Source organism: Pseudoliparis swirei, chromosome 13, assembly GCF_029220125.1.
Source record: "Pseudoliparis swirei isolate HS2019 ecotype Mariana Trench chromosome 13, NWPU_hadal_v1, whole genome shotgun sequence".
NCBI lineage: Eukaryota > Metazoa > Chordata > Actinopteri > Perciformes > Liparidae > Pseudoliparis > Pseudoliparis swirei.
Window position 1 is genome coordinate 14,292,980 of NC_079400.1, and position 24,622 is coordinate 14,317,601.

At 44.4% G+C, this 24,622-nt stretch overlaps 3 protein-coding genes across 4 annotated transcripts; 2 read left to right on the forward strand and 1 right to left on the reverse strand.

The window, feature by feature from the left end:
- Positions 1-2,626: 2,626 nt before the first annotated feature.
- On the forward strand, positions 2,627-7,851 carry ube2d1b (ubiquitin-conjugating enzyme E2D 1b). Its single transcript, XM_056429309.1, has 7 exons — positions 2,627-2,792; positions 4,148-4,211; positions 4,836-4,867; positions 5,701-5,778; positions 6,169-6,274; positions 6,705-6,798; positions 6,893-7,851. Exons 1-7 carry the CDS (start codon positions 2,769-2,771, stop codon positions 6,936-6,938), a joined length of 444 nt encoding a protein of 147 aa, XP_056285284.1. The 5' UTR covers positions 2,627-2,768; the 3' UTR covers positions 6,939-7,851.
- A 4,054-nt stretch (positions 7,852-11,905) lies between these two features.
- tfam (transcription factor A, mitochondrial) lies at positions 11,906-16,620 on the forward strand. The gene is made up of 7 exons (XM_056429308.1): positions 11,906-12,103; positions 12,908-13,050; positions 13,620-13,690; positions 13,855-14,004; positions 14,128-14,223; positions 14,972-15,028; positions 15,182-16,620. The coding sequence occupies exons 1-7, from the start codon at positions 12,018-12,020 to the stop codon at positions 15,452-15,454; spliced, it is 876 nt and encodes a 291-aa protein (XP_056285283.1). The 5' UTR covers positions 11,906-12,017; the 3' UTR covers positions 15,455-16,620.
- An 805-nt stretch (positions 16,621-17,425) lies between these two features.
- On the reverse strand, positions 17,426-23,596 carry zgc:171971 (uncharacterized protein LOC569690 homolog). Of its 2 annotated transcripts, XM_056429306.1 has the most exons (9): positions 23,512-23,596; positions 22,809-23,009; positions 21,848-21,894; positions 21,582-21,727; positions 21,359-21,483; positions 20,120-20,207; positions 19,790-20,013; positions 18,317-18,454; positions 17,426-17,950 (listed from the first exon to the last, which is right to left on the reverse strand). In XM_056429306.1, exons 2-9 carry the CDS (start codon positions 22,980-22,982, stop codon positions 17,807-17,809), a joined length of 1,086 nt encoding a protein of 361 aa, XP_056285281.1. In that variant the 5' UTR covers positions 22,983-23,009; positions 23,512-23,596; the 3' UTR covers positions 17,426-17,806. The 2 variants fall into 2 exon arrangements, with proteins under 2 accessions (XP_056285281.1, XP_056285282.1); XM_056429307.1 differs by lacking the exon at positions 23,512-23,596 and having other exon boundaries at positions 22,809-23,480.
- Positions 23,597-24,622: the final 1,026 nt, after the last annotated feature.

A 24,622-nucleotide genomic window follows, 5' to 3' on the forward strand; every position in this document is an offset into this window, starting at 1 on the left:
TGGCAATTACACGTATCTGTCATAAAGTTCACAATATCGCTCTTATTGGCCTACAGTCCCATAAACACACACGCTGGGATCAGTAAACAGAGGCAGAGTGTTTACAGAGGATGAAGCGCCGCCCAGTCCCTTCATAACAACATAATGATGCTGTTTATGCTCGAGGCACATCTTCCTTACATACTGTGTAAAAGCTGGAATTACTACTCTTATTTGGCACATGATCTCGGTTTGAGTTATATAACTTGAACGGGCTCAGACCTGAATATGCTATGTTCTCCATATCTTGGCTAACGTCATGTCATTAATGTTCTGCATTCAGCCCGCCTAACCTTGAGGGAGAACATCTGGAGACTCACTCAGAAGTTGATTTGTGAACCACGTTTTGCTTTTTGCAACAACGAAATAGACATTTAATTGCATGTGAATGTAACTGAGCGTTATTCCCCCGTCTGGTCGTTTCCTCTCCGGCCATTGCAGAGCGCTCCACTCCCTCCTGACCTTCAGTGAAACCCTGCTCCTCGTCACGTGACTGCCCCGCCCCCCTGGCGCACCTGTTCACCTGTTCCCTCCTCACATCGCGCCTCACAGTGGAAACACTTTATTGGCCCGTTTCCACATGTCAGGTCATTTGTGTTCCACTGTCTGTTTGTGTGTCTGTCTGTCTTTCTTTGTGTCTGTATGTGTGTCTGTCTGTCTGTTTATCTGTGTGTCTGTCTGTCTGTATGTGTGTCTGTCTGTCTGTGAGTCTGTGTGTCTGTCTGTCTGTCGCACCTGTTCACCTGTTCCTCCTCACATCGCGCCTCAGAGTGGAAACACTTTATTGGCCCGTTCCCCCATGTCAGGTCATTGTGTTTGTCTGTCTGTCTGTATGTGTGTCTGTCTGTCTGTTTATCTGTGTGTCTGTCTGTCTGTCTGTCTTTGTGTCTGTCTGTGTGTCTGTCTGTGTGTGTGTCTGTCTGTCTGTCTGCAGAAAGTATGAGTTTTAACAGTTGAAACTTGATTGTTGAAAATGAAAAAATAAAATAGCTTGTGTAAATCTATGGTATGAACCACCGTCAATGCCAAGTAATTACACTACATTGGAGTAGCTGAATACACTTTTTCTGTTAATGCACTCGCCTGCACACACACACACACACACACACATACTCCAAACATAACTCATCACTCCCCAGCTAGCTGACGTGATGCATCGCATTGTTACAAACTAAATCATCCCAACATCTCAGTGTAAAATGGTCACGTGACGTAGAGATAGTTCCACCCAACCAGCATGCATGTTCCACTAATGTCACACACACACACACACACACACACACACACACACACACACACACACACACACACACACACACACACACACACACACACACACACACACACACACACACATGCATGTTCCACTAACCTCACACACAGGTGTGTGTGTGATTTCCTGTCTGCCTGGAGATGAACTCTGGGTATCTGCTTATTGTCTGTTGATGTTCTCCCCATGTCTCAGATCAAATGATCTGATCTGTGCAAGGATGCATATATGTGATCATGGAAAGGATTTGTTTTGTTATTTCCCCACATATAAAAACTTTTGTTTCAGATTAGAGACGTGTGGATACAATCATCCCATGTGGAGGTGGAGAGGAACTCTTTTTCGGCCCTTCTGAAAACCATCAACTTTGACTGACATGTTTTTGTTTCAGCCATCCTGGAAAACGATTCTAATCTTCATAAACAGCGCCACCTGCTGGAAAAGCATCTCCATTGCACTTTCAAATGACTTGAAACGTGTTTTTGCAGATCATGTATGCTTTGAAAAAAGAGAGAGAAATGAAAGGCCCATTTAATGCTGCTTTAGAGTTATTTAGGGAAAGTAGTACAATACAAAAAGGCTTGGATTGCAGCTCCTGTCTTTATATCATGTTTCATCTAAACATGCTTCACATGTTGTTTTCAATGTCTTTTTATATTCATCCTGCTATTTGTAAATTACATGTATGTACGACAAGCGTAATGTGATAGTCGGCTATTGGTTAAACGATATCTCACCAGTTAGTGCATATAGGTATTAACATCTGATATGCATCTACGTTATAATAATACATTATATAACATATAGGCTAATGGATCATTCCTGAATATATATGGTGTGTTTAAAATCAGCACTGACAATTTCTTCAATTTCGAAAGTATTTTTGAGAGCAAACTTTTTTATTTCTGATTAATTTTTACAGGAGCGTCTAATATTGAGATGTGATAAGTAATCCGAAACCTCCACGGTGCTTTAAACAATCAGATAACAACAAATATTCACTTGTTTACCTGTGAAAGCGTTTTTTCTATTTTTTGGGAGTTGTTCCTGATCCGATGTGAGGTCAAAGGTCAGGGATGTCTATCTGTACAGACTGTAAAACCCTCTGAGGGGATATTATCATTATTATATTATTATATATATATCATTTGTGATATTGGGCTATACAAAATAAACTGAATTGAATTGAAACTGAGCACATAAGGAGTAAAATCAACGCGAGAGTCCCTCCAAAGGATGTAGGCGCTGACTCCAATTTTTTTTAAATCTACGACTATATTTCCCATGATCCACTTCGGGGGAGCGACCGGAAACAGGAGGAAGCGGAAACAAAAAGAGGTTTCACAAAAACACAAACACATCCCGGACTATAGAAGAATTCAGGGAACAACCGTCAGCAATAAGACTGCAGTTCAAGTAAGGAGCGAGCTGGACGTGAGCTGAGGAGCAGACCTCCACCATGGCGCTGAAGAGAATACAGAAGGTGACGTTGACTGTGACGAGACACTTTACGGCAGCTGGCCCACCGCAGGCTAACGTCATCATTCATTTCCACAATATGGCTCATTAGCAACGAGTAGGACGCTATCCTCACGTTAATGTGCTTGTGGATAACTTTGTGACTTTATTTGGACTTCATGTGTACGTTGACATCTCCCCCGGAACGAAAACAAGCGGCGCATGACAACTTGAAAGTTTGCTGCTAGCTTGCGAACAACCTAAGCTAGCGTGGTCACTGCCGGTGTAACGGTTAAAGAAGCGCCCGTGTTAACTGGCGACTTTGAACCGAACGCGTCCGTTGTTGTCGTAGTTACAGACAGCTGTTGAAAAATAGAAAGAGAACACGTAGCTGCCCTAGTGAATGCCGCATTGTTTAATTTGTATATTATATATTATTATAATATGAGAGGGTTTGACACTGTAATACACAATTAAACCAAGCGACATTCACGAGGACAGCTATACAGTGTTATCCATCCTATTTGTCTAACGGCCGTCGGTAACTTGGACAACAACGGCGCGTTCGGCTGATAAGTCGCCAGTTAACTTGGTCGCCTCTTTAACCGTAACACCGGGGCTGCCGGCCGGCGCCAGTCGACAGCCCTGTCGTGCTCTTCCTCGTGGCTGTAGACCAGTACTGCAGTGACCGGGAGAGTTACTTGTCAGCACATACTCCTGTCGGTCTGTGACTGTCTCACCGCCCTGCTGTCAGGGGAACGCAGACAGACAGGCTGCCTGTGTGTGGTGATGGAGCCCAACATCCCCATGTCACGAACTAGCTCATACATGTTTGCCAACCACACCCAAACCATGCTGCTGCTGATGCTTATGTTAATTAGTGGCTAAACAAATTGTAACTTTACATTTTTGTATTTACGATAGTACAGCCAGAGAGTCGCTAACCATATAATTTTTGTATCTGGATTTGTAAATGCTTAGAATCAGCCTTTTGACGACATACCCTGGTTTGTATTTCCATTGAGGAATACCAGGAGGTGTGGTGGACCAGTAAAGCGACGTGACCTTGAGTTTCTTTTGTGTCAATTGTACGCTGTTATCTGACGTCTTTTCTTGGCACACATGACATCTTTAGTTTGTGAACCAAGCTGTGCGGATACATATCATCAGCATCAGGGATAAAGAGAGCGGTGTCACTTACAGAGACTCAAACTTTAACCCTGAACAGGAATACCAACACACACACACATATACACACACATATCCCATTGGTGCCCACACAGTCTGATCCTATGTGATCTGAAGTTCTTCCTGAAGCACATCGGTGCATGTGTAGCCCAGTAACTGACTTGTGACACATCTTTCTGCTGCATTGAGCAGGAGCTGCAAGACCTGCAGAGAGACCCCCCAGCACAGTGCTCCGCTGGACCAGTGGGAGACGACTGTGAGTATCGTTATACGTGCACATTTCATGTCGGAGTTTCAAAACTTAAACAGGAATTAAAATCTCCGTATATTTTGTATATAGTTAATAGAGTTGAATAGATCGGCCCCGTTGTCAACGATAGCCCGTTCAGCTATTTGAGTCAGTATTGGCCTGATATATCGGTGTTTTCCCTAGATTAGTTACATTTTAAATAATCCACGGGGAAGGCGGCTAGCCCTGAAGTCATCGACCCCTTTGTCCCAGGCTCCCTGACCTGCGAGGCTATTGTAATTTTAGTTTAGCTTTAAAAAGAAGAAAACAAACTTGACACACAAAGGCCTTAATATACAGTGAAACCCCAGTGAAAAATAGATACTGCCCGATCCTGGCAAACAGGATTTAAAATGCCCATTTCATTTGAACCGACTCCCGAGGCTCCCCTAGAAACATCTCTAAAAGTAGGACGCAGATTCTAGAGATGCATTTCTTAACATCTAAGAGCTAATATAAAAGTAGAAACCCCCTTAGTTGGTTATTTATGATCCGATCAATGGATACAAGCTCATGATGGCTGATTAACATTTGTCTGTGACTTTGCTGCTGATATTTCCCCGTGTCTCTCTCTCTCTGGATTGCTCTTAGTGTTTCATTGGCAGGCCACCATAATGGGTCCGGTGAGTACCTCACATCACTTAAGGCTTTCAGTCCTCTCAGACGGACTCAACTGGGCTCGTGCTGCATTAATAAAGACCTCTGAGCAACTATTGGGGCCTTTCGGACCACAATGGGGAGCTTTGAGCATGTTTGCATTTCCTCTCAATAGTTTCCCTATGTTACAGATAGAATATTCTGTAATATTCACAACATGTAGCCAACAAAACATCTTCAAGCCTCTCAAACTGATTCTGCTTTAGGGATCAAAGCTGCATCTCCTAATGGGTGCTGTGTATCAGGTTAGCAAATTAGCGACATAACTAGCTTCCCTATCACTTGAATTGATCTCTATTGTAACTACCGGGATCTCAGAATGTGGTAACAACACAAGTGGTCAGTAGTAGGGTGAGAACGTATCGATTCACTGAATATACCAATATTATGATTAGTAATACTATCTCGTTTAAAAGAAAAAAACTCACTTTGAATAGTTCACAAAGAGTTGTGGCTCAAAGTAGTGCTCGGATGTATGTTACAGGTGATCAATGGACATGCACCTCCCATTTGCTAATTTTTAAATAAAAAATGTAGGACGACACATTCTCTTGCTTACAGAATTGGATATTAGCCCGCAGCCGTGGCCATCAGACAGACGATCTAAACCGCTTCATCTGGAAGTCCTTCTGTTCATGCTGATTCCAGCATCCGCTCACGGCCCACGTCGTGGCCGAGTGGTCTTACTGTCCGTTGTTGGGTTGAGGGGGTTTACTTCATGAGCCCTAGAGCTGCACCAGCTGGACACAGGATAAACCTGTTGTGTGCTGACTGTTTATGTTGACTGTCTTTTCCTCAGGGGGACAGTCCTTACCAAGGAGGAGTCTTCTTCCTCACAATCCACTTCCCCACCGACTACCCATTCAAGCCACCGAAGGTAAGAGCTGGCTGGGTTAGGCAACACTTGGGCGTCATACTCTATTGAGGTCGTTGTGCAGTCAGGAGACGTGTCCCGCCTCGTCACACCTGACATGTTGCATCATGGCAACACTGAAGCTGAGGGAGGTTCCTCCATCATTATAAATCAGAACACTTGAAGGGTATTATCCAACCTATACCATGGCCTCCTGGCGGAACGCTGCCGGTCCTAAAGCAAGAACGCAGGAACAAGTAGCGTAACTGCTTCAGGACCAGCAGCGTTGGCAGGTGACCTAAAATGTTGACATGCCACATCTAACATTCAGCCTGTGATTTCCAGGAGAGTATTTAATTCCGTGTGTCCGTGTGTGTCCGTGTGTGTCCGTGTGTCTGTGTCCTGTTTTCACAGGTAGCATTTACAACTAAGATTTACCATCCAAATATCAACAGCAATGGGAGTATCTGTCTGGACATCCTCCGGTCTCAGTGGTCTCCAGCTCTCACGGTGTCCAAAGGTAACGAGTCAGAGACTGTAACGCAGTTACACCTCGCCTTTGTTATCTCATCTTACATTATTATTGGCTGTGAAGTCACCTTACGGAGTGACTTTTTGAAGTGCACCTGTAATGATTTCAAGACTTTAACATTATCAATTCTGTCAAATTTCATTATTTGAAGAATAGTGTGGTTTTTGCCACACTTATTCAAATATCTCTCCATTCAAATCAATGTGCCTCCTGCTTCATGCACACAATACTTGTCATAGATTCCACGCACACGCACACGCACACCCACCCACACAGTCCATGCTGACCGGGTGCACAGGACACAGACCCATCCTCCTGGTGACCGAAGTAGCGTTCCGTCTGTCTGGTAGGCTCATTTTAAACATCCTTCCTCTCCGTGTCGACTAATGTGATCTTTTTATATTCCTCTTCGTTCCAGTTTTATTGTCCATATGTTCGTTGCTTTGTGACCCAAACCCAGATGACCCCTTAGTTCCAGACATAGCGCACATGTACAAGAACGACAAAGAGAAGTGAGTACGCGCCCTCGCTGTACTGTCCTCTGACATCGTTGTGTGGTGTCGGTGGTCATCATCGACTCACTCCTCTCGTCTTTTCTCTCCTCAGATACAACAAACAAGCAAAAGAATGGACCCAAAAATATGCCATGTAAAGAAAAGAAAAAAAAGAAACAACATGCTGAGAATCTTTCTTTTTCTTTCTTTTTTTGTTTTTAAGTCCCAGCACGCTGTAAATTATAGTCAGCAATCATTGAGTAACCGTGGTAACTCCAATCAGACTGAACGGTCATCAACATAATTAATAATCTGAGAACATGACATTTACACTCTTTGTTTTTTTGTAAGGAAGCCGATATGAGAACGACTGAGGGTCATTTCAACGTTTGGCATTGTGTGGGTTTTTTGCATCAAAGACATTTTATTTCTCACAAGTTTATTTCAAGTTGCTTTCCAGAAATTTTGAAGTACACCTCGTGGATTGTGGGACATGACTATGCCGCTCAGCGACCAGCCTTTTGGTCCGAGGAGCTGAGTGCAGCGGGGCGGTGTACGATTCAGACGCCCTGCGCCGCCCGCCGGCAGCCAGCCGGGGGCACACCGCACCGTGGAGTTGTGGGTTGATGCCAAATATTAAAGCCCCTCATTTTGGTGAAGGAGAGTTCTTTTTGTTTTGTTTTTGCATCTTGTAGCAGATGAAGTGAAATGAAACTGTTACCCTGGAAATTGGAGCAACGACAAGTAACGTATTACCGTCTTCTTCTCCCTGTTGTTATGAATTGTATAGTATTAAAATGCTCTGGGACTCTTCATTTAAATTAGTTATCGCAATGTAAATCTGTCATTAAGATGTGCTCTTCCCCCTGAGAGTGATGGCTTTACACGGGCACAGAGATCATATTTTGTACCCAGTCAGGCCGGAGCCTGAGGGGTGAAATGTGTCCTTCTGTTGGACCTCCATCTGTATATCTATCTTTGTTATTGAAATGGGAAAAATACAATGTTCTGCTCTGTATATACAGAAGCCTGTGTGGCACCTTTTGTACTGAATTAAAGAATGGTACCGTTTTTATCACGAGCTTCGTATTGATGTGTGGAGGGCAGCTCGTCTTTTCTGTTTCTGGGCACATTGACATCAATACGGTGATCATTACAGGCTTTGCAGTGAGGGTTGCCATAGTGGAGACGCACCCCAAAATAAATCTGTTTGTATTATTTGTGGATTTGAACATAGCCGTCATTTAAATCCGGAACCAGCCGGCGCTGTACCCCTTCAAATATCAAAATGGCTTCCAAATTTTCAATTTCGGCAACCAAAAGCTCCCTCCTGTGAGGCTCCGGTTCCTCTCCACATGTGGACTGTGGTGCTTTGTTAAACTAATGAATTTGAGAATATGCAATATTTTAGTAACTGGTGGGTTCTGTAGCTCAGGTCCACCATACGGCCCTCTTGTTGCTCCTAGTTCAGTTTGATTTGCACATATTGCTCATGCTAATCCTGGACTTCACAGGGCTTTGCCTGGTGGATGATATTCCGCAAAGCCTTTGCTCAAAATAGGGAAAAAGATAGTTATTTTATGCGTGACAGGCTCTGTTGGAAACCTGTCAGAGCAGTGGGCATTACCGACACAATGTGAACAATTACTAGACAAACAGTTATGACCCACATGCAGCCGAAGGTCGGTGAGTTCTGAAACATACAATACATATCACGGCCTCTTTTATCCTCTCAAAATGGAATTGTCTTCAAGTGAAATTTTCAAATTTAATTTGGAATTAATTTTCATGGCTGCAGGGTTTTGAGAGGTGGGCTTACCTGAGAGTCAACAGATGATGAAACCATAACGGTTTGGTACACTGGGTCAGTTTGCCTAATTCAAGTCTCACTGGGACATGCAGACACCAGGCTCTGACTGTTCGACTTTGATGGGACTATCAATCCACAGCCAGTCGGGGCTAAAGTGCAGCTCGAATAATATTAATGTGTATTGAGAAGAAGCAGGATATGTCTCCTTTAAATGATATATTACAGACAATTGAGCCGATACCCTTCCCCACTGTTTAAGGTTGCATTTTTTGTAACACTAATAAGGCCCAAGCCGACGGCCATGCATGGAAACAATATCCCCAACAACAGCAAACACATCACAATGCCTCCAGATTGAAGAGGAAACAACAGATCTGCTCCGTCATCAGAACGCCTCAATGTGTTGTGGACAAGGAGAGTTTCATGTGGTGGCATGTAAAGGTAAAGGACACATGTAATGGTAGAGGACGCAACTGTGAAGGTAGAGGACATGCATGTAAAGGTAGAGGACACGCATGTAAAGGTAGAGGACACAACTGTGAAGGTAGAGGACATGAATGTAAAGGTAGAGGACACGCATGTAAAGGTAGAGGACACAACTGTGAAGGTAGAGGACACAAATGTAAAGGTAGAGGACACAACTGTGAAGGTAGAGGACACAACTGTGAAGGTAGAGGACACAAATGTAAAGGTAGAGGACACAACTGAAGGTAGAGGACACAACTGTAAAGGTAGAGGACATGAATGTAAAGGTTGAGGACACGCATGTAAAGGTTGAGGACACGCATGTAAAGGTAAAGGACACACATGTATAGGTTGAGGACACGCATGTAAAGGTTGAGGACACACATGTAAAGGTTGAGGACACGCATGTAAAGGTTGAGGACACGCATGTAAAGGTAGAGGACACAACTGTGAAGGTAGAGGACAGAAATGTAAAGGTAGAGGACACGCATGTAAAGGTAGAGGACACAACTGTGAAGGTAGAGGACACAAATGTAGAGGTAGAGGACATGAATGTAAAGGTAGAGGACACGCATGTATAGGTAGAGGACATGAATGTAAAGGTTGAGGACACGCATGTAAAGGTTGAGGACAGGTTGAGGTAGTGGACATGAATGTAAAGGTTGAGGACACGCATGAATGTAAAGGTTGAGGACACGCATGTAAAGGTTGAGGACACACGTGTAAAGGTTGAGGACACGCATGTAAAGGTTGAGGACACGCATGTAAAGGTAGAGGACACGCATGTATAGGTAGAGGACATGAATGTAAAGGTTGAGGACATGCATGTAAAGGTTGAGGACATGCATGTAAAGGTTGAGGACACGCATGTAAAGGTTGAGGACACGCATGTATAGGTAGAGGACACACATGTAAAGGTAGAGGACATGAATGTAAAGGTTGAGGACACGCATGTAAAGGTTGAGGACACGCATGTAAAGGTTGAGGACACGCATGTAAAGGTTGAGGACATGCATGTAAAGGTTGAGGACACGCATGTAAAGGTTGAGGACACGCATGTAAAGGTTGAGGACACGCATGTAAAGGTAGAGGACACGCATGTATAGGTAGAGGACATGAATGTAAAGGTAGTGGACATGAATGTAAAGGTTGAGGACACGCATGTAAAGGTTGAGGACACGCATGTAAAGGTTGAGGACACGCATGTAAAGGTAGAGGACACGCATGTATAGGTAGAGGACATGAATGTAAAGGTTGAGGACATGCATGTAAAGGTTGAGGACATGCATGTAAAGGTTGAGGACACGCATGTAAAGGTTGAGGACACACATGTAAAGGTAGAGGACACGCATGTATAGGTAGAGGACATGAATGTAAAGGTAGAGGACATGAATGTAAAGGTTGAGGACACGCATGTAAAGGTTGAGGACACGCATGTAAAGGTTGAGGACATGCATGTAAAGGTTGAGGACACGCATGTAAAGGTTGAGGACACACATGTAAAGGTAGAGGACATGCATGTATAGGTAGAGGACATGAATGTAAAGGTTGAGGACACGCATGTAAAGGTTGAGGACACGCATGTAAAGGTTGAGGACACGCATGTAAAGGTTGAGGACATGCATGTAAAGGTAGAGGACACGCATGTATAGGTAGAGGACATGAATGTAAAGGTAGTGGACATGAATGTAAAGGTTGAGGACACGCATGTAAAGGTTGAGGACACGCGTGTAAAGGTAGAGGACACGCATGTAAAGGTTGAGGACACGCATGTATAGGTAGAGGACACACATGTAAAGGTAGAGGACACGCATGTAAAGGTAGAGGACACACATGTAAAGGACATGCATGTAGAGGTAGAGGACACAACTGTGAAGGTAGAGGGCATAAATGTAAAGGTAGAGGACACACATGTAGAGGTAGAGGACACACATGTAGAGGTAGAGGACACACATGTAGAGGTAGAGGACACATGTAGAGGTAGAGGACACACATGTAGAGGTAGAGGACACACATGTAGAGGTAGAGGACACACATGTAGAGGTAGAGGACACGCATGTAGAGGTAGAGGACACACATGTAGAGGTAGAGGACACGCATGTAGAGGTAGAGGACACGCATGTAGAGGTAGAGGACACACATGTAGAGGTAGAGGACACGCATGTAGAGGTAGAGGACACACATGTAGAGGTAGAGGACACGCATGTAGAGGTAGAGGACACACATGTAGAGGTAGAGGAAACACATGTAGAGGTAGAGGACACGCATGTAGAGGTAGAGGACACATTTCCTCACGGCTTTCTTGGCTTTGACCTGGTGAATATTGTGTCTTCTTTCAGACCATTACATTTAGGGATATAAAGCATTTAAATAAGACACTTCAAGAAACGTCTGTCCTGTGCAAATACATGTTCAACATCATCCTAGAAGAATTTCAAACAAACGGAATATTTATTTATTTTTATGAAACCTTTATGAATTCAGGTGAATCCCATTGAGATTAAAAATCTCTTTTTCGAGGGTTACCTGGCCCGGCATCAACATAAGAAACACGTAGTTACAAAAAAAATACACAGAACAAGACAAGTTAAAATGTAAAATGGTTTCTGTGCCAGACATACAAAAAATAGAAATATATTTTTAATATATATATATATATATTTAATACAATTAAAAACTTTGAACTATATAATACTAACATATTTTTACTTTTTAATAGACTACAAAACGTTCCTCAACAAAAAGCGGCGTGACGTCACACTCCGTCCACGCTACTTCCGGCTTAAACCACGCCCATCTAACCTTTTTTAAAAACCTTTTCTCCCATAATGCACCGGGCGACACTGAAGGCGCCTTTTGCGGACCTTACATGTCAACAAGAAGGAGTGGAAGAAGTGGCTGTGAATAATAACTGCTCTAGTCCCTCGGTCCTTTAACGTCCTTTACGCTCCTCTCCGCCGACATGGCTCCGTCCAGCCTGGTGACAGCGGGCGTTCGCTGGATCGCTCGGTCCTTCAGTCTCCTCTCCTCCAGCGGCTCCCTGGCGAGGTAGCTACTGACGTGCCTCTACTAGCATTAGCTCTTAGCACTCTGCAGGGCCTGTTGTTAACACGTGTTCTCTCATTAGGAGTTATATTGTGCTTTAACGGAACGTGTTGAGAAGGTTAGCCTTTAGCATGAGTTAACGTTAATATCAAGCTAGGTTAGGTTAATGTTGGGGTTAAATCTAAACCGCGCGAGAAAACGTGCACGGTGCCCCGTGACCCTGAAGCTACCGCTAGGTTATATGAGTATTAGCGCTGTTGTTGCTCTTTCTTGGGTGTTGTGAGTAACAATCTCCATTATGACGGTAGTGAGGAGTAATTAAATGAATGCACGAGCAGGTGAATGCTGTAGAAAGGATTTCCTCCAACAGGTGCAGCAGTGTTAGGCCTCATGCGGCTTAACGCTGTCTTGCTATGACTTAAAGCCCTACCATGCAGATGGTCCACTACTGAGCACTTCTTTACGTGAATAATAATACAGAAAGTTACTCTTTTTACATTATTAAATGCACAGGAAAAAGTCTCATTTGAGAAGCTAGAAATAGATATTTTTTGGAATTATTTATTATTTTTCATCCAAAAACACAAACTATCAAGAATAGTGGATTTTTAAAACCAAATAACTGATGATTATCCAATAATTTCTGCCTCAGAGAAGTTCAAGGTGTTGTGTTACTTATGAGTTTAAGTGGCCATGTTCTTGAATTGAGCTTTTTGTGAAGTAAACTCCATTATAACTAATAGATGTCAGAATCGTCTGCATTATGTCATATTTATATATATATTATATTTGTGTTGCGTGCTGTAGGTGTACCAGTGTCCTCCCAGCATCATACATCAACCCAGGGAGATCTCTGACCTCTCAGGCCAGTGGGCCCCCCAAGAAACCTCTGAACGGATACCTGAGATATGTTATGCAGCAGCAGCCGGTCATCACCAGACACAACCCAGGTAGGTCTTCCACACCTTGAGATGGCAGATTGACGTATTGATCATGTGAACGCGCCCCACCAACACAACAGCTCGTAGTGCTATGATCTTGGATATTATAAGTATTTGTGCGATGGGCTTTTGATGGTTGTACTCTTCTCACGTCTCGGAATATCAAACATGCATAAAACACACTGGGCATTGTGGAAAATGTGTTTTATTCAATAACAATACAAATGATACAGTAAGAATAACAGCATCCTTAAAAATTAATGCATTTTAAATATACTTAAAGACATGCGTTGCAGCGCTATGAGAGTCATGTCACGGAGACTAGGACTCCCCGCCCCCTTTGCTTGTGAGTGACGGGGCACCATCAACACCAGGTGTAAATACAGCGCTCGTGGATGTCTGTTTAAAGTTCATGCCTGCTAACTGGGAGGATAATGCACGTCTGATATTGGCGTGCTGCAATAAGCAGAAGCTCATTAAAATCAGTGAGATGTCATTTCAAAGTAGGTGGGATCAGTCTGAGGGCTTGAATACTGCAGCTCCATTGTTAATACATGTCTTTTAATTGTTGCCCTCAGAAATCAAATCCGTGGATATCATCAGGACCATCGCCCAGCAGTGGAGAGCGATGGAACAAGAACAGAAACAGGTATTTCTTTACTTTCCATGTTAAACAATATAAACTGGATGCCTTTTATTCAAGTTTTGAATCGTGTAGTTAGGCAATAATGTATAACGTGTTGAATCCACATGTGGGTTCTGTCAGTCTGTCGTTGTGACCAAAGCTGTGGTTGGTCTCCTTCACCCGTGTAGCCCTTTGAGGAAGCCTCTGTGCGGGACAGGGAGCAGTTCAAGGTGGACCTCCAGCGCTACAAGGCCCAGCAGAGCCCAGCACATCTCCAGCAGCAAGTCCTCGAGAAGAGGGAGAGGATGGCCAAAAGAAAGGCCATCCGCAAGAAGAGGGTAAGAGAGCCAGTAACATGCAACCAGGTGGTCAAGAGACACTGAAAAACTCGAATTGACTTTCTAACTATTTAGAAGTTTGACTTTGAGCTCAACTGTCCGTGTCTCTCCTCTGTGCTCCAGGAGTTGACCAACCTGGGGAAGCCCAAGCGTCCTCGCTCTTCGTTCAACATTTTCATGTCGGAGCACTTTGTGGAGGCCAGTGGAGCCACCACACAGGTCAGTGCCCACATGTCCATGACATTAAAGAGACGGTGATGTGAGATATTCAGGGGTAGTCATGGTGATGCATGCACTGGTCTGCCAAGGTCTGGTATTACAGTTTGTACTGTAATTAACAGGATTTGTTGTATTCATTGTTTTTACACATGGAAAATCCTTTCTCTACTGGGAGAAAAATAAAATAAAGAGGGTAAAATAATACTTGATGTAAATTAAATATTCTCTTCCCTAAAAATGCACCATGGCTGCCAACTTACATAGGTGTTTGATTTTATTGGCACGATTTGTCAAACAGTAGTTTGCCATGTCCAGGCAAGAAGTTGGAAGCAGGACCAGCTTCAGACGCAGCCAGGTCCAATGGACCCTCTGAAACGTGAAGTCACAAGGACTCCGGAGAGGAAGCAGAGTTGGTAATGTGTGATGGAGAGATGAAGATTCATCCATAAGGAGAGAGAAAAGAGGAGAGAGGTGCTCAGTGTATCCTAAACGTCCCCCAGCAGCCTATCATCTATCATATTATCAGGAGTGTTTCCTGATAATATTGCCCAAAGGAAGCAGGTATAAGGTAAATAAAATTGGTCCAAGCAGAGAACCGTGGGGAACTCTGTGACTAACGTTGGTGGTCATCGAGGCTTCATCGTTTACAAGTACAAACTGAGATGGATCTGATAAATAGGATTTTGATTGACCACTGCTGAGCACAACCACAGTTATTGATATGTTTCTGTCAATGTGGTTCATTCAGGCAAAGATGATGACCCTGTTAGAGGACTGGAGGAATGTGTTGAGTCAGCAGAAACAGGTAAGCCTTGCAGTCATGACATGTACTTTTTGTTCTTAAAGGTGTAAGGCCTTCATACACACACAGATACACACACACACACACACACACACACACTGGTGAAACAAGAGGTTGAGTCCACAGTGTCCAGATCTCCTCTGTTCTACGTCGCAGGTCTATACGCAGCTGGCCGAGGACGACCAGATCCGCTACAAGAATGAGATGAAGTCGTGGGAGGACCACATGATAGAGATCGGACGAGATGACCTGATCCGAGAGCAGACCCTCTCCGCCAATAGAAAAACTGCTGCAAAAACGTTGGGGGCCAAGACGGAGGCAAAGAAGACCAAAGCTAAAGTCGCGGCGAAGGCCAAAACAACCAGGAAGACCGCGAAGAGCGACGTCGTGAAACTTGAAAGGACTACGAAGACGTGTTCATCTACTTGAGTCTGAAGGGAGAGAAGAGCCTTCATGACAACTGAAACACGAGTCCCGATGAGCCGGGCCTGTGCTCGGCTTGGGTCCTTCTTCCATCAAACTTAAGTCACAAAGTTCCCAGTTGTCATGAACGCGTCCTCAATAGGGAAAACGCCCTTTCACAGCATTCAGACAGACCAGGATGACTTCACAATACGTCCTCATCACATCTGTTTGGTAAGAACGACCCGACAGCAGGACTTTCACAAGGCATCCACTAGGTGGGGGGGGGGGGGGGGTCCAGGTTGAGTCAGAAAGTTGATGATATCAGAAGTGTACACACTGTTCATACTTTACTGTCTGCAATGTTATATATGCTCCTTAGCCTCGAGTGTACCCGCACTATACTGGAGGACAACCACGGTCAACCTCACACTTCTATTAGTATTAATGTCCCAAAACAAGTCTGGTGTTTATTCTTAGTTTGCCTTATCAGCAAATCCATGAAAAGTCCTCTGCCAACGGTGTCTTAGTCTGTGTCTATGTGGCCGTCGGCCCCCGGCTGAAGGCAGACATCTTTATAAGTACCCCACAGTCTTAGTTTCTTTATTTCATAAAAAGTAATTGAGGCTTTCAGCACAAGGAACATTATTAATGAGTTGTGTTCATGGTCATGAAGGAACATGTCACCCAGAGCCTCGTTGCTGTGTTTAATTGGAGCAAAATTAAATCAGAAACTATCGACTACTACTTAGTATTATTTAGTATTTTCATTGGATTTGTTGCCATAAGACAAGAGTACAGACACCCAGACCACCTGACTGACCTCACCTGACCCTCTTCTAGCTGAACCACTGCTCGGCCACTGAGTAACATTATTGACTGACTCTTTAGTTTTGTTTAACATTTGTGTTAAAGTTCACAATGCTGCATCCAGCTTTACATCAGGTGTTTTTGTTGTTTTCTTCCGTTAACCTGTTTAGAAAGAAGAAGAAAGAAGCTGTTCTGGTTGATGGTAAACAGCTTCTTCCTCCAGTTGATTATGTGGCATACATTTGGTTAAGTCCTAAAGTCTACAACCATTCTGTCTCCATGTTTGTTTGTGAGCAGCGTTCTCCGTGTGGGCGTCACTTATAGAGCGACCAGCGTTTTCTTGGTGCTGAGTATCCACTGAATAAAGATGTACATGAACCTTTCTACGAAAAGGCCTTCGCTGGTGACGGCACACACTCTTCATTTTGTTTTTGCTATATCATCGAGCCGAGGTATGAGTTTTACTGGAATTCAAAATAAGTTATTGACTGCAACCACTTTAAATGCTAATGATTGAATAATTTACGAATGCCCCCCTTTTAAAAAATATTTTTGAAGCTGTACATAATCTTTAAAAGACTGTTTGAGAGTGCTTTACACACGAGACCCAGTGACGCATCAATTAGAACTCAATGAGAGATCAGTATAACATATTCAGAACTAGAATGGGCACTCGGTAGAGCGCATACCTTTGCAAATCACAAGATTGGGCATTGAGTTATGAACATTTTGGCATTAGTAGCATGCCAATTGGATAACAATTTACCGTGCTATGGTAAAAAGAAGATGACCGTTGACCCGATCGATCCCAGAATCTAATCAAATGGTCCCTGGATAATACCCAATCATCCTACCAAATTTCATGCGATTCGGCGTAAAACTTTTTGACTTATGCGAATAACACGCACGCACGCATACAAATACACGGCGATCAAAACATTACCTTCTGCATTTTCAATGCGAAGGTAATGAAGTAAAGGGAGTTCAGGTGATCCCTGACACCTGGTCCCCTCTGGACGCGGCTCAGCATAGAGGTCTGACTCCTCAGATTTGGGCAATAGGTGTAAGTTTGAAAAGGGATAAGAAGTAAATACGAAGAGCTCTGCGTCTGTTTCACTGCAACAACATCGCACACTGAAAATACTTCGTCCAAGTTTGCTAAATACAACAAACGTCCCAAATTCCAGATGTACATCAGATTTCTATATTATTCTGATTATTAAACCAGAAATAGAACCGTGACAAGGTTACAAAAATATAAAAAGATGCAGGTACAACAGATATCATTAAATACATCTCCGGAGCAGCCGTTACACCGTTGGTTTCCTTCAGAGCTTTTAAAAAGCAGAACGCTGATCGACCGGCTTCATCGTCAACACCTCCATCAGACCGCGGACACAGAGCAGCTGCTGGCCGGGCGCTCCGGGAATGTTCATCCACAAGACCCACGGCACACATGGCGAGGGACTGAAACCGTAGCCCCTCCCATCAGGGTTTGAATGACCGGTCGGCGTGGTAACAACACATCAGTTCAATTGTCCTAAAAAGAGTGAGGAGGAGGAGGGGGGGTCAGGGTCCTTGCTGCTGCTGCTTCGGTGCAGCCTGCCTCAGTAAAGCCTGGAAGTCTGGAGACAGGACCAGCTTGTGGTGCACGTTGCCCACCACCATCATGTCTCCGGTTCGGCCGTCAGACAGACGCACGGACACCAGTTGCTGCGGACAGAGAAGAATTAATATCGTTTAAAAAAACACTTCACTCACTTCTGGTCGTGAAGTATGGGAGAGAAATAAGATAAGATAGCTTTTTATGGATTAAAAACGTAAATTCTATGAAACCTGCTGTGATTTATTTGAGTTTAGATATAATCAGTTGCTCACTACGGTCCCTTCACAATAAAGGCGTCAAAAGGCCCTACTTTATATGTTGTCCTCCTACAAAATAAAAGGATAAATCTACTTGAAGATAACGATTGTACTGGGAAGAGATGTACTTGGAGACAGATTGATGTGTCGTTGTTGTGTGTCTCATATCAGAACTGTCACACACACACACACACACACACAGACAGACACACCTACCTGCAGGAAGGAAAAAGCAGCTCCCTCAGAGACGTCCATGACGATGTGACCCAGCTTCAGCTCCACCTTTCCTGACTTCCTGATCTGCAGTTTACCCAGAAACCCCTCTGGGAGTTGAGAGAGCACAGGACAGCCCTCCTGAGGACGGGCAGAGACACTCAACCCGTTAGTCACTGGCTTGTGTCAGCATCAGTGGCAGCTGGTGATTTTTTGGGGGGGGGGGGCGCAGTTGGGCGACGCGGTTTAAATAGCACTCAACAATGAGAAGAAAAGAGGTTTTGAGTAGAATATTGTAAAAAATAAAGCTTTATTTAAAGAACACAGCGTGCTCAACACTGTCCAATAACAACTATCAACACACTGTAACTTTGGGCATGAGAGGTTCAGAGCAGCATAAAAGAGTTTCACCCTCACATGAAAGAGCTTCAGAGCAGAATAGTCAGAAAGAGATCACATGTTACATTGGGTGTTTGACAGAGTAGCCCCCACTACGTGTAAAGAAAAGTAGCCTCCTCTCTTTAAAGTTGGCAAACTTCTCAATAACTCTCTGGTTAAAGTCAATCATGTCTGTGACCAGCCTGTTTCCATTATTCTTGAGGGAATGTGTCTGTTTTTCAGAACTTCTTCGTTGTGTTTCGATGCCAGTTCGGTCTCCTTCTGCTGCTCTGCTCTTCAAACACGGTTAGCTTCATGCTGTTAGCTAGTTAGCTTCATGCTCTTAGCTAGATAACTGTGGCAAGATTCGTGCTTTACACTTGTCTGCAGCTCTGTAGATCCCTCACCCCGTTGTAGTCCAGAGAGTTTCAGTCCCAGGACTTTGGAACAACAGACAGGGGAAACTAAACGGCGCATTACTCACTGAGCCTCCAGCTAACCAGCTCCGTTAGCAGCCTGCTCCTGTAGCTCCGTGGAGCTCTCTGGCTGAGGGAACGATACCGGTGTCTGATTGGCCGAATAGTCCAGTCACGTGAAATAAGAAACGATGTGATTGGCCAGGGCGCACATTTTTGCGCCCCAAGATTCACGTTTCATCTGCCAATGAGAAGCCGTCCTTGCCGAAACGACCGTGAAATGTTTGCTCGCTGTCGCACACACATGTTGGGCCGGCGCCCCGAAAATGGGGCGGGGCTTCTCTCCGTGAAGATGAGTGGCGATATATTATATATGTCACATTTAACTTAAGTGGTTGTTGACAGGCTGACGGTCTCCCACACACATTTAGCGCGTCAACACGGTATATTTACTATTTAAATGATTTGGTATATAATGTTTTTTGACAGGATATATTATATATTTTTTTCTTTTTTTTTTCATCTCAAAATTTTAAGAGGGGCGGCGCCCTCTATGGACGCACCGCCACTGGTCAGCATTGTGCTTGTATTGAAAAGGTCAACAGCTGATATGCAGCGCATTGAGGTGTGAATGACCCTCTGACCGGCCGGGGAGCGAGGGGAATGCAGCGCGGTGGCTCACGTGTGCTTGTAGATGTGCCGGCCGCTTGTCTTCTTTCCTGGCCGCTTTCTCTGAGGAGGACTGGGCCTTCTGTGCAGAATCTCTGCCCGGCATACTGTCGGGCAGCTGCATGAAGAAGAGCTCCTCTCTGCCCGACAGGCTGAGGTCCTGCAGCAGCTCCACCACGGACGGCTGCTCGGGTCTGGGCAGCTCCGCCCGGCTGAACGGAGAGGGGTTCTCCGGACCTGCCAACGGGAGAACCGTAAACACCATCAGCACACAACGGGTTGAAAACGTCGACTGAGGCCAGGTGACCCCGCCAGGAGCAGCAGGCCCACGTGGGTTTCTCACCTGTCGAGCTGGCTGCCAGTGTTTGACAAAGAGGAAGCTGGATGGGCTTCAGCTTGGCATCGTTCCTCAGACCCGGGTCGTCTATGAACTGCGGGTGCAACGTATAACGTGAGTCATTACGGCCCATGATGAAACCGATTGTTAGCCGTCTGGCTGACGACGTCATGACAAACTAACGCTGCGCAGATAAACATCGTGCACAACCACGCAGCTTCCAGCCAAGACTAATGGCTGGAAAACCGCTTTCTGCTCGCACACGGGACAGGAAACAGATGTGAACGCCACTTCTAGTGTGCGACTCCTGAAATGTGAATGTGTATTTACGCCAATGTGGAATAAGAAACAAGTATTCTCAAATAAAAGACTGAGGAAGAAGGTTGTTTGGGATCTCTGCTCCAAGTGATATGACGTTAAAGTCAATATTCTTTTATTACTAACGGATCAAAAGAAGAGAGTGACTTGGAGATTCAACCACAGCTACAAGGAGAGAGAATGCTGGACTCACCAGCATCACGTGAACACAAAGAATGCTCATGTTGCTCCAGGTAAATAACATGTCAGATGCTGCGTCTCCATCTTTTTGAGCTGCCTCCAAGTGGCCAAAAAAAGTAATTGCAGCTTTAAAATTGTTCTAGTTCGTCATAGAAACGGCAAAAACAAACGACAAGCTGCAAACAGACTCCCTGCATGTACACTGGATAGTTTCTACGTGAGGGTGCACCTCCCACACTGAGTCGGCTCACGTTGCAGTGAGGACAGGAGGACCAGAAGGGACGGTGTTGAACCACACAGAACCATCTTCCTCTGGAGTGACCTTGAAGTGACCTCATGACATTTGTTACGTCCCGTGACTTAGACAGCCCTCTTTCAGAAAGAGGGTGGAGCTATCTCTCAGGTCTGGTACGCCTGGAGCAACACCACCTGAGAGGGATCAGCTAATCAGTGGGCGGGACATATGTACACCCAGACTAGTGTCTCTCTCTCTTCACCTCTGAGCTGTGACCATTCCGTGGTATGGTGCCGAAGTGTTGGCAACCATTTTTATTTTCAACATAAACTAAAGAGACGACTGAGAACTGAGGAAGATTCATACTTGATTTGACAAACTCAGAGAAGCTGAAGCCTCACGCGGACCTGAGAGCTTCAGGGTGAGACATTCTTTACCTGAGCAGCATTTTAAAACGGCTTGAAAAGTGAATCTAAACTCTTAAGACGTATCAGCTGGCAGGACGTACTCACATCATCCCTCTGTAGTTTTGTGAGTATCTCCTCTTCATCCTCCTCCAAGTCCTTCCTCTCTTTCTTCACGAGTTTGCAGACGGGTGAAGCGGTGGAGTCCTGCAGCTCCGTAGCTCCACGCCAGCCTGAGCACGGACACGGGAAGAATCAGATCTCAGCCAGCAAAAAGGAAATAAAGAATGGATTCTTTATTTAATTTCAAGGGAAAAGAAGGAAGCCACACCTGCTCTGCGTACGCTGTCGGCAGGGCCCTGCTCAAAGATGGAGTGAGACTGGATCGTCGGAGGCCTCTCTCTTCTCCCCCCCCTGTTCGCTCTCCTCCTCTGTCTCCTCTCCCTCTTCGGAGCCACGTGGATCTCTTCCTTTAACCTGGGGAGGAACCGGACACCATATTTATAGTCGCCACACACACTCTCTGCGCTTACTGCACACCGCGTGCGGCGCTTCAAACGGAGTGAGCCGGAGGCCGGAAGGTTCTCATCGACTCACTCGTCTTTGCTCTTTCTCACAGCGTGGACGTTGGGCTCAAAGGTTTTCTGTGGGAGAAAGAGGGAACAGAAAAGGAATATTAAACCTGTTTTAACTCCACGCGTTTCTGAAATGGGATTCAGAACAAAGGTAACGCAAATACATAGTGCATTTAATATGCTATACATCCTAGATTCAGGATTACTGACTTACCTTCTTGAACTGTGACCCTGCTATCGATTACCGCATTGAAGCAGCTACTACATATATATAGTTTCTAACTGACGTTGACCCCTGACCTCCTTTTAAAAGGAGGACATGTTTTCTCTCCATCTGTAAACAGCTTCACACCATCGTTTTAATCCAGCATGAAGGAAACACACGGATGTGTTTAGAGTCTTTAGTTGTGCAAACCAAGGTTTTAATCTTTCTATATCTTTGTCAGAGTAAAGAGAAGATGGCTTTAACGGCCTCCGACTAGGGACCAGTCTCTGGGGGTCTAACGGAATCTATTACAGAAACATAAACAATCATCTTTATCTGAATTTAATTCCTTTTTTATCCCTTTTATGTAAAGGATTGTGTGCTATGGAAAACATATGTTTATTATAAACATTACATGACACATGTTCCTAAACCGTCAGAATTGGGGTTCACGTAGATGCATACACACATACATATAAATCTGCCCTCAGCTCTATTTTGTTTCTTTGATTTCCAAAAGGCTCAAACACGAACACACAGCATTATCCAATACTCGGACTTTATGTGTTGTCGTTCACATTACTTTGTCATCCTCTAGGTGTTATGTCTATGTATTGTATTTTGTCTTATAAAAAAAACTTTTAAAAAAAGAAGAAAAATAAAGAAAGAATTGGGGGACATGAGATGTGGGTCACGTGACGTCCAGGCTGTGGATGCTATGAACAGGATACCTGGACGTACACTATTCCTCTCCATCCCTCTGTGGGACGTCCATTACCTTTGTCTTCTTCAGGACTCCCCCGAGTGTCAGGTCCCTGGTGCGAAGCGACGTCAGTCTTCCAGGTGGAGCGGGAGCGGAGAGATTCCTGACCCGGCCCGGGAGTCCTCGGCCCGCGGGGAACCCGAGGCCGGAGCAGCCGGGGAGGCTCGCCGGCTCTCCGGAGTCCGTCATGTCGCGTCTCCCTCCTCGGGACGCTCTCTGTAACGTTACATGTTTTAACTAATGGAAGAACGGGCGTTTACACGGCGGAGCAGCTTCCGTTGAGTAGATAACGTCCACGTTACATTTCGTGTCGTTACCTATCGTTACCCATCGCTCCATCCCCCAGGAACAGTTCATACCCACCCGCAGTGTAGCGCGAGCGCGAGCGCGCTCCACTCAACGGACAACTGAACGACGACTATATAACCGTCCATTTTGTCGCAGTCGCGGTATCAAAACAGACTGCGGCAGAATGGAAACCTGCACCAGCAAAGGCAGACATGTTTCCGTTGACGCAAACCGGAATACTATTAGTCGTTATATTCGGTGTTTCTTTGTACCCTTCCTCCCTTCCTTGTTGACATCCTTTCTGACGTTTGAATACAGACGAGTTCGTCTTTGACGCATCCCGGTCGTAAAATAGCGCAGTAGCGTTAAAAAAAACGTACAAAGATGAGTGGAAACGTTAAAAAAACAACTTCTACCAGTGACAACTCACCAGTTTCTTGTTGCCGCTTGTACAACTTGTCCAGTTTTAAAGGACGGTGTTAATTTCCTTTCCTGCCGCGCTGCCATTGTTTTGGCTAACCTGCAGTGCGCCGGTGGAACCACCAGATGGCGCTGTTTGTCTGCCGGTGAGGCGGCGGAAGACACTCAGCTCTTATGCTCGGTGGAACCTGAACTTCAAATGTTTTATTCATAGCATTTGAAATATTCCTTTGGATATTGCTGATAATGCTGGATACTTATTTTTAGGCCTAATTCAGTATTTCAACATTGAGATAAATTGTAGGCTTCTTAAATATAAAGGCACAAAGTATGGTTGTTTCAAAGCTTGGTATTATTAGTGATGCTTTCATGTGTTGTACTTGCTATTGAAGGGGCAGGAGTTTGGGTTGTTTCATATACAACAATACCATCACGTCTTTTTTAATTAATTTCAGCAAATTCAGAATCTATAAGAAGAAGGGTAAACAATACATAATTTCAATAGAAGACTAAAGAATCACATACTCACCTTTTATATCACATATTTACCTTTTGTATCACACACTCATGATGGTTTGAACGTGTGCAACATGATTCAACTTTAAATTATTCCAATGGAACTCGAAATCCCGATGAAATGATGACTACTTATCTAGTTTCAACGTAGAGACGGCGGCAGGAGGACAAGTGTTTACATTCGTCTGTAATACACTTTTCAGTGTCAATGTTAACTGTAAAGACAACTATACATTTAACTAAAGTGTATTGTTGTTGTACGATTTCTAATTAAATCACAGCCGCCATCTGGAAACAGCTGGAAACGACAACCAGCCAAATGACATGATGCTCATATTTGAATGATTGTGTGTAATATTTATTCAGTTTATTTCTCAGAGCAGCTGGAGAACCACAGGAAGCTCATCAGAAGATGTGGACCAACTCACCGTGACACTTGTACTTTACACCAGTGACACATTGTCTCTTTGATCATTGATTAACTTTTTTAAAGTTGTTTTTTAAAAGATTTCTTTCCAGCATATTATCTTTTTTTTAATTGACAGTAGAATGAGGGCAATTATATTGTATGTGTTGAAAGCAGAGGAAATGCATTTATATTAGTT